The 13,818-nt window shown below is 58.7% G+C and overlaps 1 protein-coding gene across 1 annotated transcript in view; it reads right to left on the bottom strand.

Annotated features, from left to right (window-relative positions):
• The window catches only part of SEZ6 (seizure related 6 homolog), a 44,009-nt gene that overhangs the window by 8,103 nt on the left and 22,088 nt on the right, over positions 1-13,818 (bottom strand). Inside the window, exons 2-4 of the mRNA XM_075559614.1 lie at positions 12,984-13,658; positions 12,468-12,601; positions 2,319-2,514 (exon numbers count right to left, since the gene is read on the bottom strand). Of these exons, the coding sequence (XP_075415729.1) occupies positions 2,319-2,514; positions 12,468-12,601; positions 12,984-13,658 (1,005 nt within the window). The remainder of the gene's footprint in view (positions 1-2,318; positions 2,515-12,467; positions 12,602-12,983; positions 13,659-13,818) is intronic.

Here is a 13,818-nt window from a genome sequence, read left to right as displayed (position 1 = left end):
GTCTGCTGATTTGAAGTGTGTGATGTATTTGGGAAGAAGGGGTTGTTGACCCATTTTCAGGTGAGGAAAGCTGAGGTCCAGGGAGAGGCTGAGGCGTTCCCTCTTCACACAGCAAGGAGGTGGCACAGCAGACTCTAGGACAGCGGTTCTCAACCTTCCTCAGGCCATGACCCTTTAAAACAGTTCCTCATGTCCTGGTGACCCCCCCCAACCATAAAACGATTTCCCTTGCTACTTCATCACTGTCACTTTGCTACTGTTGTGAATCGGGCGGCCCCTGTGAAAGGGCCCTTCGACCTCCAAAGGGGTCGGGACTCACGGGTTGAGAACCGCTGTCCTAGGAGCTCCTTCCCCAGAGTCTGTTTGCTTTCCCTATCTACAGGTGTCATGGAACCTCTGGAGGCTTAGATGCCTGAGGGCTATCAGCTGAGGCACCCAGGGTGCGTGTCCAGGACAGACACCCACAGTGGCCTGGAGAGGGATCCAAGGACAAGACGGGATGAAGATGTGGGGCACCGAGCACAGACTGGAAGGGGGTGAAGAGTGTGTGGGTGGGTGGGGGGTGAGGGCGGAATCTAGGCAAGGACCCAACATCCTGCTCTGCACTTGAGCCTCTCTGTCCCCCTTGACTTCCCAGCACAGCTCTGGGAAGGGTGGGACCCCATTCCACAGATGAGGAAGCAGGGTCAGGATGAGGTGGGAGACAGCAGGGTGGGGTGGATGAGAAGCCCCAGTCTCCATAGTGGGTGAATTGCCACTTCCCAGGGTGAGCTTCCTCCTGTTGCCATGACGACTGTTCCCGGGGAGCCTACACTGCTGCAATCTGTCGAGTTATTTTCTCACTGGCGTCTGTTTCTGGGGCCAAGTCCAGTGCCAGGAAGGCTCAGGATGGTGGCGGATGCTTGGCAGGGCCCTCCGCATGCCCTCCCTACCTCTCTCCACTTCTGTTGCCTGAGCCTGTGGGAGGGGAGCTGGAACTTGGCCCTGACGGGGTCTCCAACACCAGCCTAGGCTCCTCTCCCCTCCTCATCTGGCACCCTTTCTCTCTCTCACCCATGGAGATGCATGTGGGCATACACTCCTCCTGTTCCCATCTCCAGGATCAGGGCTAATTACAGCCTATAATTAGGGGAATTACACTCATTAAGGAAAGAGCTGATCATTGACAAAAACTGGGCCGAGGAGGGAGGGTTTCTGGGAGCGGAGAAAGACAGGACTGGGCCAGCTCTCTTAGCCCCTCCTTGGGGTCGGCTCCCCCTCGCCCAGCCTCTACCTCTGTCTGGCCCCACAGACAGGAGGTCCAAGGTTTTGTGCAAAGGAATTTGCAGCACGAGAGGTTGCTCTGGTGTGAAATTATGCCCGCCACCGGGGAGGATTGATGGGCCATTAGGGAGACTGCCAGGGATGCCTAGCCGCTCACCCTCGCCTCAGCTCGTGCCCCCCCCCCCCGCCCCGCTTCTGCCCGGGTCCTGTCCTCTGCCAGGCTCCCTGCTGCCAAGGCCAGGACATCTGCTCCCAGCTTGGTGGGGGAGGTCTGGGGAGGGGGGTGACTGACTCAGGTGTGGCTCTGCATCCGGGATCCACAGTGGAGTGCCCATCCTCCTGCTGGCTGTGACCCCCTGCAGGGCTGGGGAAGTGGTCCGTGACAACACAAGATGATCCCATAATTGTTCACACCAATTATTTCCCCATTAGCGTGCCCCAATCGGAGCTGGGTTAACCTGTCACAGCTGTGTGGAAGGAGCTGGGCTCTAGATGACTTTGTGCCTGGCGGTGGGTGGATGGGAGGGGGTCCTCTGGGGAGAGCGGCAGCATCTCCCCTTCCCCAGCGGTGCAACCATGCGCCATACTCATTTCCTTCACGGAGCATGTGCTGAGCACTTGACTGTTTTGCGTACTCCTCACCTGGACTTTGGGGGACAGGTGTGTGGTCTCCCGTTTCCAGGTGGGTCCATGGGGTCCAATGACCTGTCTGCAGGAGGGGGAGCCCATGGTGTGCGATTCACACACAGACCTGCTCTTCTCCTGAGCCCGGGCTTTTCCACTGAGCTCTTCTGAGCAGCTAACTGGGGCGAGGGCCAGGGTCAGGGTGGGCAAGACAGTTCAGGAGGGTCCAGCTGGATGCTGAGGGCCTCCTAGGCAGTGCCAACCCCTTTCACCTTGAGCTCCTGGCATCTGCAGGGTGATCTATAGTGACTGCCTGTCGCCAGTTGCACAGAGCTGGGCCCCTGGGTTCTAGCTCAGGAGCCCTCCGTGTTTGCCCTCGGCTGAGACAGCGTCTTCAACCCCCCATGAGAGCCTCAGTTGCCCAGACTTACCTTGGTAGTGGAAGTGGAAGGTGCCTGGCCCCGCAGGTGGTGGGAGGCTCTGGAATCTCAGGGCTGCTTGGTGGGTGGGGCTGCGGATGATGTGACCCCGGAGCAGGAAAGATTGGTTGGCCAGGGGCAGTGGGTCCGGCCCCCCTAGAGCCTCCACTGTCACGGTCTCTCCCTCCCGGAGGCTGATGTTCTGGACCTGCCCAAGCAGTAGAGAGTGCACAACAGAGCCCTCAGTCAGGCCTCTGGTCTGTGGAGCCCCGATGCCCTCAGGCTCCTGCAGGCCCTGCACGTGACCAGCCTGGCTGCTTCCCTATCCTTGGGCACCAGCACTCCTGGGCCTGAGCTGGGCACTTCAGGCCTGGAGTAGCTCAGTGTACCTTCCCACCACTTCATGGCTGGGCCCTGAGGCTCCAAGACACTAGGGAAGTTACCCAAGGCCATACAGACTATTAGTACAACTAGGGCTCAGAAGTAGCCCTATTCCAAAGCCTTCCTCTGGTACCAGCTGCTTCCTGTCTCTTCCCCTCTTGGGACTCAGTTTTTTCATCCATCACATGAGATGGAGCAAGTATGCTCCATTTTGATGGTGTCTGTAGGCTGGCCAGCAATGCCCTTGGAAAGAAACCCAATTGGTACCTCACCCATGTAAGGGTGAAGGGACTTTGGACACCCAGCTTGCCTTGTTCTGAACCACCCTCTGCCCCAACCCACAGCTCTCTGGCTCCCATTCCAGCGAACGACTGCACCATCCACCAAATGCCCGACTCAGAAACTGGCATCTTCCCTCCCCCTCTGCCTCCTTATCCAACCAGCTACTCAGCCCTGCCACTCCCCTAGGTCCCCAACAAACCCAAAAGTCAAACTCACTGCCATCGAATTGATACTGACTCATAGGGACCCATAGAACCAGGTAGAACTGCCCCTGTGGGTTACCAAGACTGTGACTCTCTTTATGGGAGGGATAGCGCTGTCGTTCTCCCACAGAAAGGCTGATGGCTTCTAACTATTGACCTTTCAGATCACAGCCCGACTTATACCAACTCTACCACTAGGACTCCTATAGCTCACCCCCAGCAGCCTCCTTCGAGAGGTCTCCTGTAGGGCGTAACCTTCCCGCACCAACATCAAGAGCCTGAAAGCGGAAGTCTCAGACCTGTTGCTGCTCGGGCTACTTCCTCATTTAGATCCTCCAGCAGCTCCCCCATGGAACCCTGGGACCCTGTGGGATCAAGTTCACATGCCTTCCGAGCTCCTGAAGGCCCTCCCCAGCCTGGCCCCGGCCCACTGTGGTGACCACTCAGCCCTCTCCACAGCAGCCACCACGCGGCTCTTCTCTGAGCGTCTTTCTCTGCACATCGCCCTCTGAGAACAGCCAGGGAAAAGGGTCTTGACCCCAGATGCCAGGCTTTCCAAGAGAAATCGGAGGGGAAAGCCTGGAGCGCTGGGGCTGCTGGAACTGGTGGTCCTGAGATTTCCAGGAACCCGAGAGGGGAGACATTCCCATTGCGGAATCACACCTACATAAATACCCAGAGGGGTGGGAGCAGAGGTGGCCCGTAGCTGCAGTGCAGGTCAAAGAGGTAGACAAAGCAATATGCCGGAGGTTTGGGTCTCGTCCTCTGGTCAACTTGAAGCCAGCAGCAGTAACAGCAGCAAGTTTGGGTGGGAGAGAGACCTGACCTGGCCTGAGGCAGCCAGGGCCGGGGTGGGCGGGAAGGGGGAGATGGGGATGACCAGAGGCCACTCTCCCAATGAGGCACAGTGGGTAAGAGCCGTCAGAGTCAAGTCAAAGACACAGGAATGAAGGGAAGGAGCCTACTAGGAAGAGAGTTGGAAGGTAAGATTCGGGACCATTTGGTGACTCCCTGAGTGCCACTTAAGGGACCCTCGGAGGTGACCTGGAAGGTCCTGACTTGGAGGAACCGCGGAGATCAGGTGGCATCCGGGCTTCTGAATCACCCAGGGGTTGTGTTGAAATGCAGATGACAATATGGTTGATTTGAGGTGGGGACAATGAGTCTAACAAGCTCCAGGGCGGTGCTGATGCTGCTGAGTCCACATGTCCAGTAGCAGAAACCTACGTCCAGCCGCTTCATCTGATGAGGAACCCGGGAGGTCAGATGGTCAAGCTTGTCCAAAGTTCACATGGTTAGGGGGAGGTCCCGGATGTCTGGGCTCCGCTCCAGTGCTCCTTCCACTGGGCCACACGACCATGACCCCTCCAGAATCAGTCTGCTGTGGTCCACAGAGCGCCTGCTGCTCCCCCCACCCCCCCACCTCTGCCTCCCAGGCCAGTTCAGGCAGCCCTCTGCGTCAGGCTCTCCCCTCCTGCCCTTGACTTAGTTCTCTATGCCAGCTTGGGGCCATGCCGCCCTCCCCTCTGGCTGGTCTGGATGCAGATGCGGAGCAAGTGGCCCAGTCTTCCCTCCTTGATGTTCTGACAGCTGAGAAGCGCTGAGGATGCTGGGCGCGGCCACATCCCGGGAGTCAGCTTCCCGCCAGGCTCTAGGTTTCAGACTGGGGTACTTTGGAGAGTTCAGAGGGGACAGCTGGGCAGGGAGGACCTGGTAAGTTTTCAGGGGGTGAGGAGCAGGCTCAAGTCTGGGAGCTGGGGGGTGGGCAGAAGCACCTCTTCTCCATGAGGAGACCCGCCCAGGCATGTTTGGGTAGAGACTGCTGGACCATCTGCTGGAGCTGCGCCTCGGGGAATTCCTGCTGCAGGCGGAGGCTGGATGAGGTCCCTTCAAACTTGGAGATTCTGTGATTCTAGAGTTGGGAAAACAAGACTCACACACGTGGAATCTGTAATTATCGAGAGATGCCAGGCAGCATCTAATTCTGCCTTAAGTGGTACTGAATGTGTACGGCAGGAACCCTCGGGGGCTGCAGGCTCAGCCAGAGCACGTGGAGCAGGTGGGGTTTGCCAGCCTGCAGGGGCGGGGGCTGTGAGGAGCCGGAGGGAGGGCATTCGCTGCAGGGGAATGGAGCAGGCCAGGCTGACGGGCAGTTGGACCGAGGACGAGTTCTCTTCCTTGTCCCTGTATGCCTTCTCTCAGCATCTATCTCCCAGTTCTGACCTGCTGGTTTTGTGGGTCTGGAGGGCCAACGAAGGACAAGAGCAGCAGCCAGTGTGACAGCTTCCAGAGCATCACGAGCATGCCAGTGAGAGGCCTGATGGCACAAAGGCTGGGTGGTTTTATCCTGTCAGTGGGTCCACGGGAGAAAGGCCTGGCAAGGTCAAGATGGAAGCTGAGGAAACCCCATGAGGCAGTTCCCCTGTGCCACCTGAGATCACTGATTCTACAGAACCCTCCAAACCACAATACCCAATTCGATAAGGGTGCTGTTGTGAGATGCCATTGAGTGGGCTCCAACCCATAGCAGCCCTGTGGTCACAACAGAACCCAACATTGCACAGTCCTGGGCCATCCTCACAACTGGGCCTCTGCCTGAGCCCATGGCTGCAGCCCCTGGGTTCGTCCATCTCACTGAGGGACTTCCTCTTTGTCACTGCCCTCCACTTTACCAAGCACGATGGCCTTCTCCAGGGACTGGTCGCTCCTGACCACCTGCCCCAAGTATGGAAGACGCAGTGTTGCCATCCTGGCCTCCAAGGAGCGCTCTGGCTGGACTTCCTCCGAGACAGGTTTGCTTGTGCTTGCAGCAGTCATGGTACTTTCAGTGTTCTTCCCCAGCACCCCATCCAGATGCATCGGTTTGTCCTCAGCCGTCCTTATTCAATGTCCACCTTTCACAGGCATAGGAGGTCATGGGAAATACCATGGCTTGGGTTGGGTGCACCTTAGTTAATTCTATAAGGTGGATGTTAAAATCCTCATAATAAATAGAGGCACAGAGAAGTTGGCAACTTGTTAAAGGTCATACAGGTGTCAAGTAGCTGGGTCTTTCCTGAGAGTAGGCAAAGGCAGCTTTGCCCTTCTGGGCGTCCTGAGGGTCACCTGAGGACTTCTAGACACTACTGTTCAGGCCTCCAGGCTTAGCAAGGGAGGGAGTTCTTAGCCTGGCCTGGATTTTCCCACAATGTTGAGATTCAAGTTCTCACCAGCCCTTCCTTCCCCAGAAGCCTGTAAAACCAGGGCAACTGGGAGCTGAGTTCTCTGGCCAGACTCTGGTTTAGTGGGGAGGCATGGCCCCCTCACGCCTGCAGGGGAGGGTAGAGATGAGATCACAGGATGGAGTGAACTGCCCCGCCCCCGAAGCCACCCTGTCCCCAGCCAGCCGCTGTCTGGGCAGCCCTGGTCCCCTGGGTTTCAAGCACCCACTTGCGGGCTTGCCACAGTGGCTGGAATGTAATTTGTCACTTGTTTGAGGGCTGGCCTGACAGGCCAGACAGGGCTGGGGGTCGGACAAGGGCGGGTGATGAAGCCCTGATGCAATTTGCAGGCGTGTGAAGAGCCTGGGAGACAGATTGAAATGTCAGCTCCGCTCATGAGGGCTCGTCGTCCCACACCCCAGCCAATGACAGCAGAGGGTCTGGGGGAGGGGAGCCGCCAAGGCAGAAGAGGGAGCTGAGGACAATTCCCGCAGGACACCGGGCTGTCGAACACCGCAGCCCACCACCAGGTCACGACAAAGAAGGAAATCGAGCCTGTGTGGAGGCTGGCGGCTTCTTGGGTGGGAGGCAGGGACGGCTCAGGCTGCCATCTGCCACCCCCCAGACATCACCCCTTGACTGGCCTGTCTGTACCTAGCCCCGTATCCCATGATGTGATCCATAGGTGGGAAGATGGTGTCATTTTCTTTTGGGGTAAGCATTTGCTCAAGTACAGTCCTATGAGTAACCCCACCCCACGCCCTAACTACGGGCCACAGCCCCTCCTCCACACTCTTGATCACCCCTCCCCCCGCCCCAGTGTGGGCCCCAGCACAGACCCCCAGGCATGCACACAGCCCCTGACCCAGTCGTACAGCCTTGTACAGCCGCAGGGTTCCCCAAGGCTTGCCTGTCATAGCTTTCCCAGCTCTTTCACATGCAGTATCCTCCCTGAGCCACAAAACCGCCGCTGGCTGGGGGGGTGGGGGGGGAGAGGGGGGAAGGACAGGTCAGCTCCACCTCCACTTCACAGGTGCAGAAACCTTGAAATCAGAGAAGGCCAGAGGTCCACCTTGGGTCACACAGTTAGTTCAAGGCAATGCTGGGACTTGGCTGGGGCTCCTGCCTCCTGGTCCTGGTGCCCAGCTCCATGCACCACTCCCCAGGCCTGCCCCAGGTGGGCGTCCCCTAGGTCTGGCTCAGGCAGGGCAAGGCTGAGGAAGGAGTCCTGGGCGACCCCTGTCCCTGCCAGCAGTTCCTCTCTTGACTTGTCCCGTGTCCCCATTCCCTCAATGGCTGTCAGAGTCTGAGCCCAGTGTTGCCTCCCGGGGGGGGGGGGGGGGAGGGTAGAATCCATGCCTGCCTCACAGGATTCTGGGGATGAATTTAGAGCCTGCTGTAAGGGGCTCCGCACTGGCCCCCCAGGAGAGGAGCCGGAGTTCACTCTCCTTTTGCTGGGAGGGGTGGACCCACCCTGCTGTAGCTGGGCATTCACCATGGTGGCAGCTGCTGTGGGCCCAGCACACCCTCAGCCAGCCTGGGAGGCACCGAATCCGGAGCCAACCTTTCCCTGGCCCGAGTTCTGCAGCTGCGGGGAAACTGCTGCTCAGTCTGGCCCATGGGGGCCAGGGACTGCCTGGGGAAAGCTTATTGCATCACTTGGTTCAAATGCTTCCTTTTACACAGAGGGAAACTGAGGCCTAGAGAAGGCAGGAACTCAGCCTGATCCTTGAAAAGTGGGCAGCAGAATCAGCAGGGGCTCCCCTGCCCTGCATGGCATCCTCTATGTCCTTGGATAGGGATGGAGTGGTGCTAGAGGCAAATCCCGGGGGGATAAACCTTGGCGTCTCCTCAGATGGCCCCTGGGAACCACAAAAGAGGCTTAGGCTGTGGACACAACCTCTTCTGGGCAAATCCCTTCCCTCAGGCTCCTCCTCTACTCTTGGTACCCACTTTCAGGCTAGTTGTGCCCTGGCTTAAAGGGGCAGGGTGCTCTGGCTACCATGCTGACAGCTGACTGGCATGGGAAAACTATTGCCAAAGGGCTCTCGTGGGGCACTGGGGCAGGGACTGTGGGCAGCTGTGCCCAGGCTCCAGATGGTACAGAGAGCAGCCAAACCAAGGTGGGGGTTGGCACTGGGAATCCTTTCAGTATGCCAAGTGCAGTGAGAGCCAGGCACTAGGCCCACAAAGGCCTACAGCCCTCGGGGGTACTGGTCGCTGGGGATAGGGTAGGACCCACATGGGCCATGGGCTCCTGCCACACATCCACAAGGGAACACTCTGAGCCTCTCAAGAAAAAAATCTAGCCCAGTGCCTGACCTGTAGTGGGTGAGGGCTCCTCTGATTGTGGAGAGCCTGTGCCAGCCTCCTCCCCTTGGGCTGCTCAGAGGGCACAGACAGCTGCAGAGCCAAGAAGGGAGGCAGGAGGCGGGGTGGTGGTGGTGAAGCAGGCTAAGAGGGGCTCGAGTCCAAAAGGGGAGAGCTGGGCTTGGAGGGACTCTGTTACAAGGGTACACACAGGAAATGGAGAGGGGCTTGCCTAGCCCTGGAGCCTCTGGGTGGTCCCACCAGTTAACACACCAGCTGGTAACCGAAAGGAACTTATTCATAAATGGAGCCACCATGGACAGGTCCCCTCTCCCCAAGCCTGGAGGGGCAGCCTCTCCTCGAGCCCACTCCCAAGTCCTGTGTAGTCTGGCTCAGCTGCTGGACTTGGGTCAGAGGGCACTGCTCTGGGGTCTGGCCGCTGGTAGGAGTACAGAGCAGAAGCCCTTAGAGTAGCGGTTCTCAACCTGTTGGTCGAGACCCCTTTGGGGGTCACACGACCTTTCACAGGGGTTGCCCGATTCATAACAGTAGCAAATTACAGTTATGAAGTAGCAACAAAAATAATTTTATGGTTGGGGTCACCACAAGATGAGGAACTGTATTAAAGGGTCACGGCATTAGGAATGTTGAGAACCACTGCCTTAGACCCACCTGCCTGCTTAGAAGCCAACCTGCCGGGTGGCTGATCCCGGCAGGAATCTTGCCTCCAGGAAGCCTTCCCTGACTCCGTCCCCAGTCTCCCAGCCCCTGCTGTGTCCTCAACAGCATGGAGCATTCAGTGTCTGTTGTTTATGATTCCTGACTCCCCCATAACTGGGAAGGGTTGTGTCCCCAGCTAGTGCCCAGTTTAACTCGCAGAACCAAGTCATCCATCCCAGACCCGGACCTGGACCCGGAGTGAGTGATGAACAACAGAGAGACCCTGGCAACTCCCTTTCCTGAGCCAGGCCGAGGCGTTTCAACTCTGGGGCCCAGGTCTGCAGGATCAGTCCTCAGGTCTGCATGCGTGGTGGCCTGAGTGGGTGACCATGGGGGTCAGCCTTGGAAGCCGTAGAACCTACAATCTGGCTTCAGCTCTGCTTCTGTCTCTTTGTCAGGTATTGCTGCTGCCTCAACTCTGGCCACTCTTCCCCCCCACCCCCTGTGGCCTCTGACCCTGACATTGGCCATCAGGGTCTGCAGGGTCCTGGGTGTGGGTGGGGGGGCGTCCCAGGATACTAAGGTAGCATGTGGGGTTAGTCTCTGCCTGACACAATTCCTGACAACACTCCAGGGCTGTGGCGGGTCTTCATCTCAAGGTTGCCTGGTAACGGCTTTTGCATTCTGATGAAAACAAAACAAAACAAAACGGTGGCAGCGCAGACAGTCACAGGGCTTGTGTGAGTGGTGGAAGGGTAAGGGTGGGAAGTGGGCTGGGCTGGGGCCAGTTGAACTTGCAACTTGTTCCCCTACTCCGAGGCAGGTACCAAGCTGGACCCAATCTGGCCCAGGGGGCACCGAGGGTGTGGTAGGCTGGGGAGAGGGGGCTCGGGCAGGCAGCCTAGGCCTGCATGGGACACCCAGCCTGGTATCTGCCCCTTCTACCCCCCCTCCCCACACCTGCAGCTGGCGCCTTCCACCCGGTGAGCCGCAGCCCAGCCGGTGCCACCTCTCATTAGGTGATGATTTTACATTAATTACCTTAATTAAGCGGTGCTGAGTGCTAATGGCTTGGAGGGGGGGTGTTTTTTCTTAATTACCCTCCCAGTCAGCCCAGAGTGAGGGGCACAGAGCTTGGCAGAGCAGGAGCAAACTGTTGTAGAAAGAAGGCGGGGGGGGGGGGTGTCCCACCAGGGGTGGTTGAGAGGCAGAAGCAGTTCCTGGGAGGTGACCCTCATCCCCCCACAGGGCCCGGATCAGAGAGCCCCATCTGGTGGGCTTGGCTCTCAGGGGCCAGGCTGGGAGGCATTGCCCCAGGACAGGGGTAGGTGGCCCCAGGGACAAATCCAGGGTCTACAGGGGGTTGGGCTGGGCGGGACCCACACCGGCAGCACCACCCTGCTCCCTGGATGCCTGTCCCCTACCCTGCTTCTCCTCAGCCCCCTGCCAGACACCTTCCACGGAGCTGAAGCTTCTGTCTTCCCCATCTCTGCTCAGTCTCCAAGCCCCAGGTCAGCCATCCCCTCCCTCAGTCACTCGCGGTGTTAGACATGGTGTCAGAGAGAGGCCAGTGTCTGGAGAAGGACATCATGCCTGTTGTAATAATAGGGCAGGGAAAAGGAGGAAGACCATCGACAGATAGGTTGACACGGTGGCTCCATCGGTTGACTCAAACATAAGCCCACCAGTGAGGAAGACCCAGGACCCGGCAGTGTTGGGGTCTGTTGTGCACAGAGTTGCTATTGACAACAAGGACAGTCAGCCCTTTGCCCATCGAGTCAGCCAGCACAGGGCTACCCGTCTGGCCCCCAGACTCCACAGCACCCTCGGGGAGCTCCCCTGAGTCCGGTGAGGGAGGTGGAAAGCAGCTGTGACAGACTGATAGGAGACAGCGAGATAAGAGGCAGGTGGGGGTGGTCCTGGTCTGGAGACCAGGAGAAAGTTCCCAGAGATAGTGATGTCAAGGTCACCAGCTGAGGGACCCAAGTACGAAGCAGGGGGTAGGGGTGGGGTGGCATTCTGCTCAGTGCAGAAGCCGGGTGGGCAAGGGAAGGAATGGCCACAGATGATCTGGGTGCTGTGGGGTGGGGTCTCAAGGGGGAAGTCTTGACTCTAGGACCCTGGGGAGGCTTGGCGGACAGGGTGGATTCCCTTAGAAATTACTCCAATAGGTGGAGCGGGGCGGGTCAGTGCATGTGCAGGAGTGGCGAAGGCAAGGAGCCCACGACCGAGGTCTGGGACTCTGGGGAGAGAAAGCAGAGCTTTCGGGGATCTCATGGTCAGAGAGAATGCAAGGAAGGGCTGATGGGAAAGGGAGAGGGAGGGAGGGCCCAAGTCACCCCCAGGGTGTACAGTCCCAGGGGCACCCCCCTTGCATCCGTGTGATCGCTGGGGTCAGTCTCTGAGGATGGGAGTGCGGTGGTGAGCAGGTGTGGGGAGTGGCGCTGAAGAACTGCCCCAATCCAGGAGCTTGTAGACCTTGTGAGTTCCCACAGGCTTAGGCCTGGGGATTCAGAGCGGATGAGAGCTACATTCTGGGGCAAGGGAGTCACCAGTCCAGAAATGCCACCATGGGAGGACTGAGATTGCCCAGGGAGGCCGGGGCTGGGGCAAGGGGCCAGCGCCAACGGTTTCACAGCTGCTGCTACCTGTCATCTGTCTGACTCCCCACCCTGTGCCTGCGCCTGCTGCGCCACCACCTCCCTGCGCGAGGCTCTCATCCATTGCCTCCACCTCTGCGTCCCCAGAGCCAGCCCAGGTGGCCCAGAGGTGCTCCTCAGGGAGCATGAAGGCAGGCATGCAAACACCAATGACTGGGCTCCAGAACGCTCAAGCCCAGCCACATCCTCTCTGCTCAGCCATGTCCACTCTGCTGCCACGTCCACACCCATCCAAAGTGAACGACCCCTCCGCTGGCTTTCCTGAGTCCCACCATGACCCGAGGGGGTGGGTGAGCCCTGCCTCTTCCACAGCCCCTCCCAGGCTGAGGGGAAGCAGTAACCCTCACTGCTCCTTGGTGTCCAGGACGGCAACTGACCTTGGTTTCCGCATCTCCTAGCCTTGACCCTAGTCCCTCTTCCAACTGGCATTTCCCCCTTTGACCCTGCCTGATTCATGCCACATACCTTGATTTCTACTCCGTAGCCAGGATAGACGGAAATGTAGTAGAAACAGTCCAGGCCGACCTCCGAGGGGGAGTTGGTGGCTCTGGGAGAGTCCAGGAAGCCCTCTGGACCGGAGAAATTCCAGCTGCAAGGGCCTGGGAGGCGGGAGGGGACACAAGCATAAGGCCAGCTCTGGTACAGTGGGTCCAAGTGAGGCCGGGGTGTGTGTGTGAAGCCCATCTGCTAGGATGCTGTTCTGGGCACCTATTATGCGCATCTCAATTCTCAGAACAGTCCAACGACACAGGACTTGTCCCCGTTCTATAGCTAAGGCTCAGCGAAGTTACGTTAAATAAACTTCCTGGGCTTGTACTGTAGCAGGAAGAATTCGGATTTGAAGCCGTCTGTCTGACCCTAACCCACGTGCCTCGGCAGGTTGCCCCTGGGTGCACGCTGTTGGAGATGGAGGAACTTAGGGCCCCGAAGCTCTCCCCCTCCACGCCCACTTCTGGATCTGCAAAGCAGCAGGGAACTGACCTGGTGCCTGCACTGTGGTGACGGTGATGGTGGTGATGATGGTGGTCGGAGAAGTGGTCTCCTCATCGTCCCCCGAAGCTGTGGAGGTGGCCGTGGTCCCTTCAAGCCTGAGTCCAGTGGTCTGAGACACGACCTCTGGAGCCCATGGCCTGCCCATGTCGCCTGGACCTTCTTGGGTGGGAGTCCAGGTCCTGACAGGGGGCGTAGTGCTGGGCTTCTCCCCTGGGCTTGCGGTGGGCGCTGCCAGACTGGGCCCTGGGGGTAGAGGAGTCGTGACAGGAAGTGCAGGGGGCTCTGACTCCAGGCTCCAGGGTCCCTCCTTGGTCTGGGGCTGAGTGGGTGCTGTAGCTGTGGCCGGAGTGGGGCTGGTGAAGACGGGGCGGCTATCCTGGTTGGCCAGGCGAGGGAGGGGACTTGGGGGGAAGGGTGCCGGTAGGTCAGGCTGGAAGGGCAGTGCTGGCCTCAGCTCCGCCTCTCCCTGCTCCAGCCCTTGGAGGAATTCCTCTAGCAGCGGGTGGTGGTTGAGCAGCTTCAGAGTTGGGGCAGTTGTGACAAAGTGGACTCCGCCGCCGTGTTCTGGCTGCTCAGGTGTAGGGGCCGCAGTCAGCTCCATGTCTGTGTCCTCGATGTCTAGGGCCTGCCCTTCACCCATGGTTGGTGCCTCTGAGGAGAGTCCTGAAAGAATAATGAAGGATCACAGGGGCTCCCCCTGCCCAACTGGCAGTAGGCGATCCAACTCCCTTTGGACAGAATGGGCTTACTGTTGAGAATTACGGAGTGACAGAGCTAAAACTGGAAGTGAGAGCCTATCACCTATTTCAAGGATGGCACAGGA

This window comes from Tenrec ecaudatus, chromosome 10, assembly GCF_050624435.1.
Source record: "Tenrec ecaudatus isolate mTenEca1 chromosome 10, mTenEca1.hap1, whole genome shotgun sequence".
Classification (NCBI taxonomy): domain Eukaryota; kingdom Metazoa; phylum Chordata; class Mammalia; order Afrosoricida; family Tenrecidae; genus Tenrec; species Tenrec ecaudatus.
Note: the sequence above shows the minus strand (reverse complement) of the source record. Positions and strands in the feature narration are given on the sequence as shown.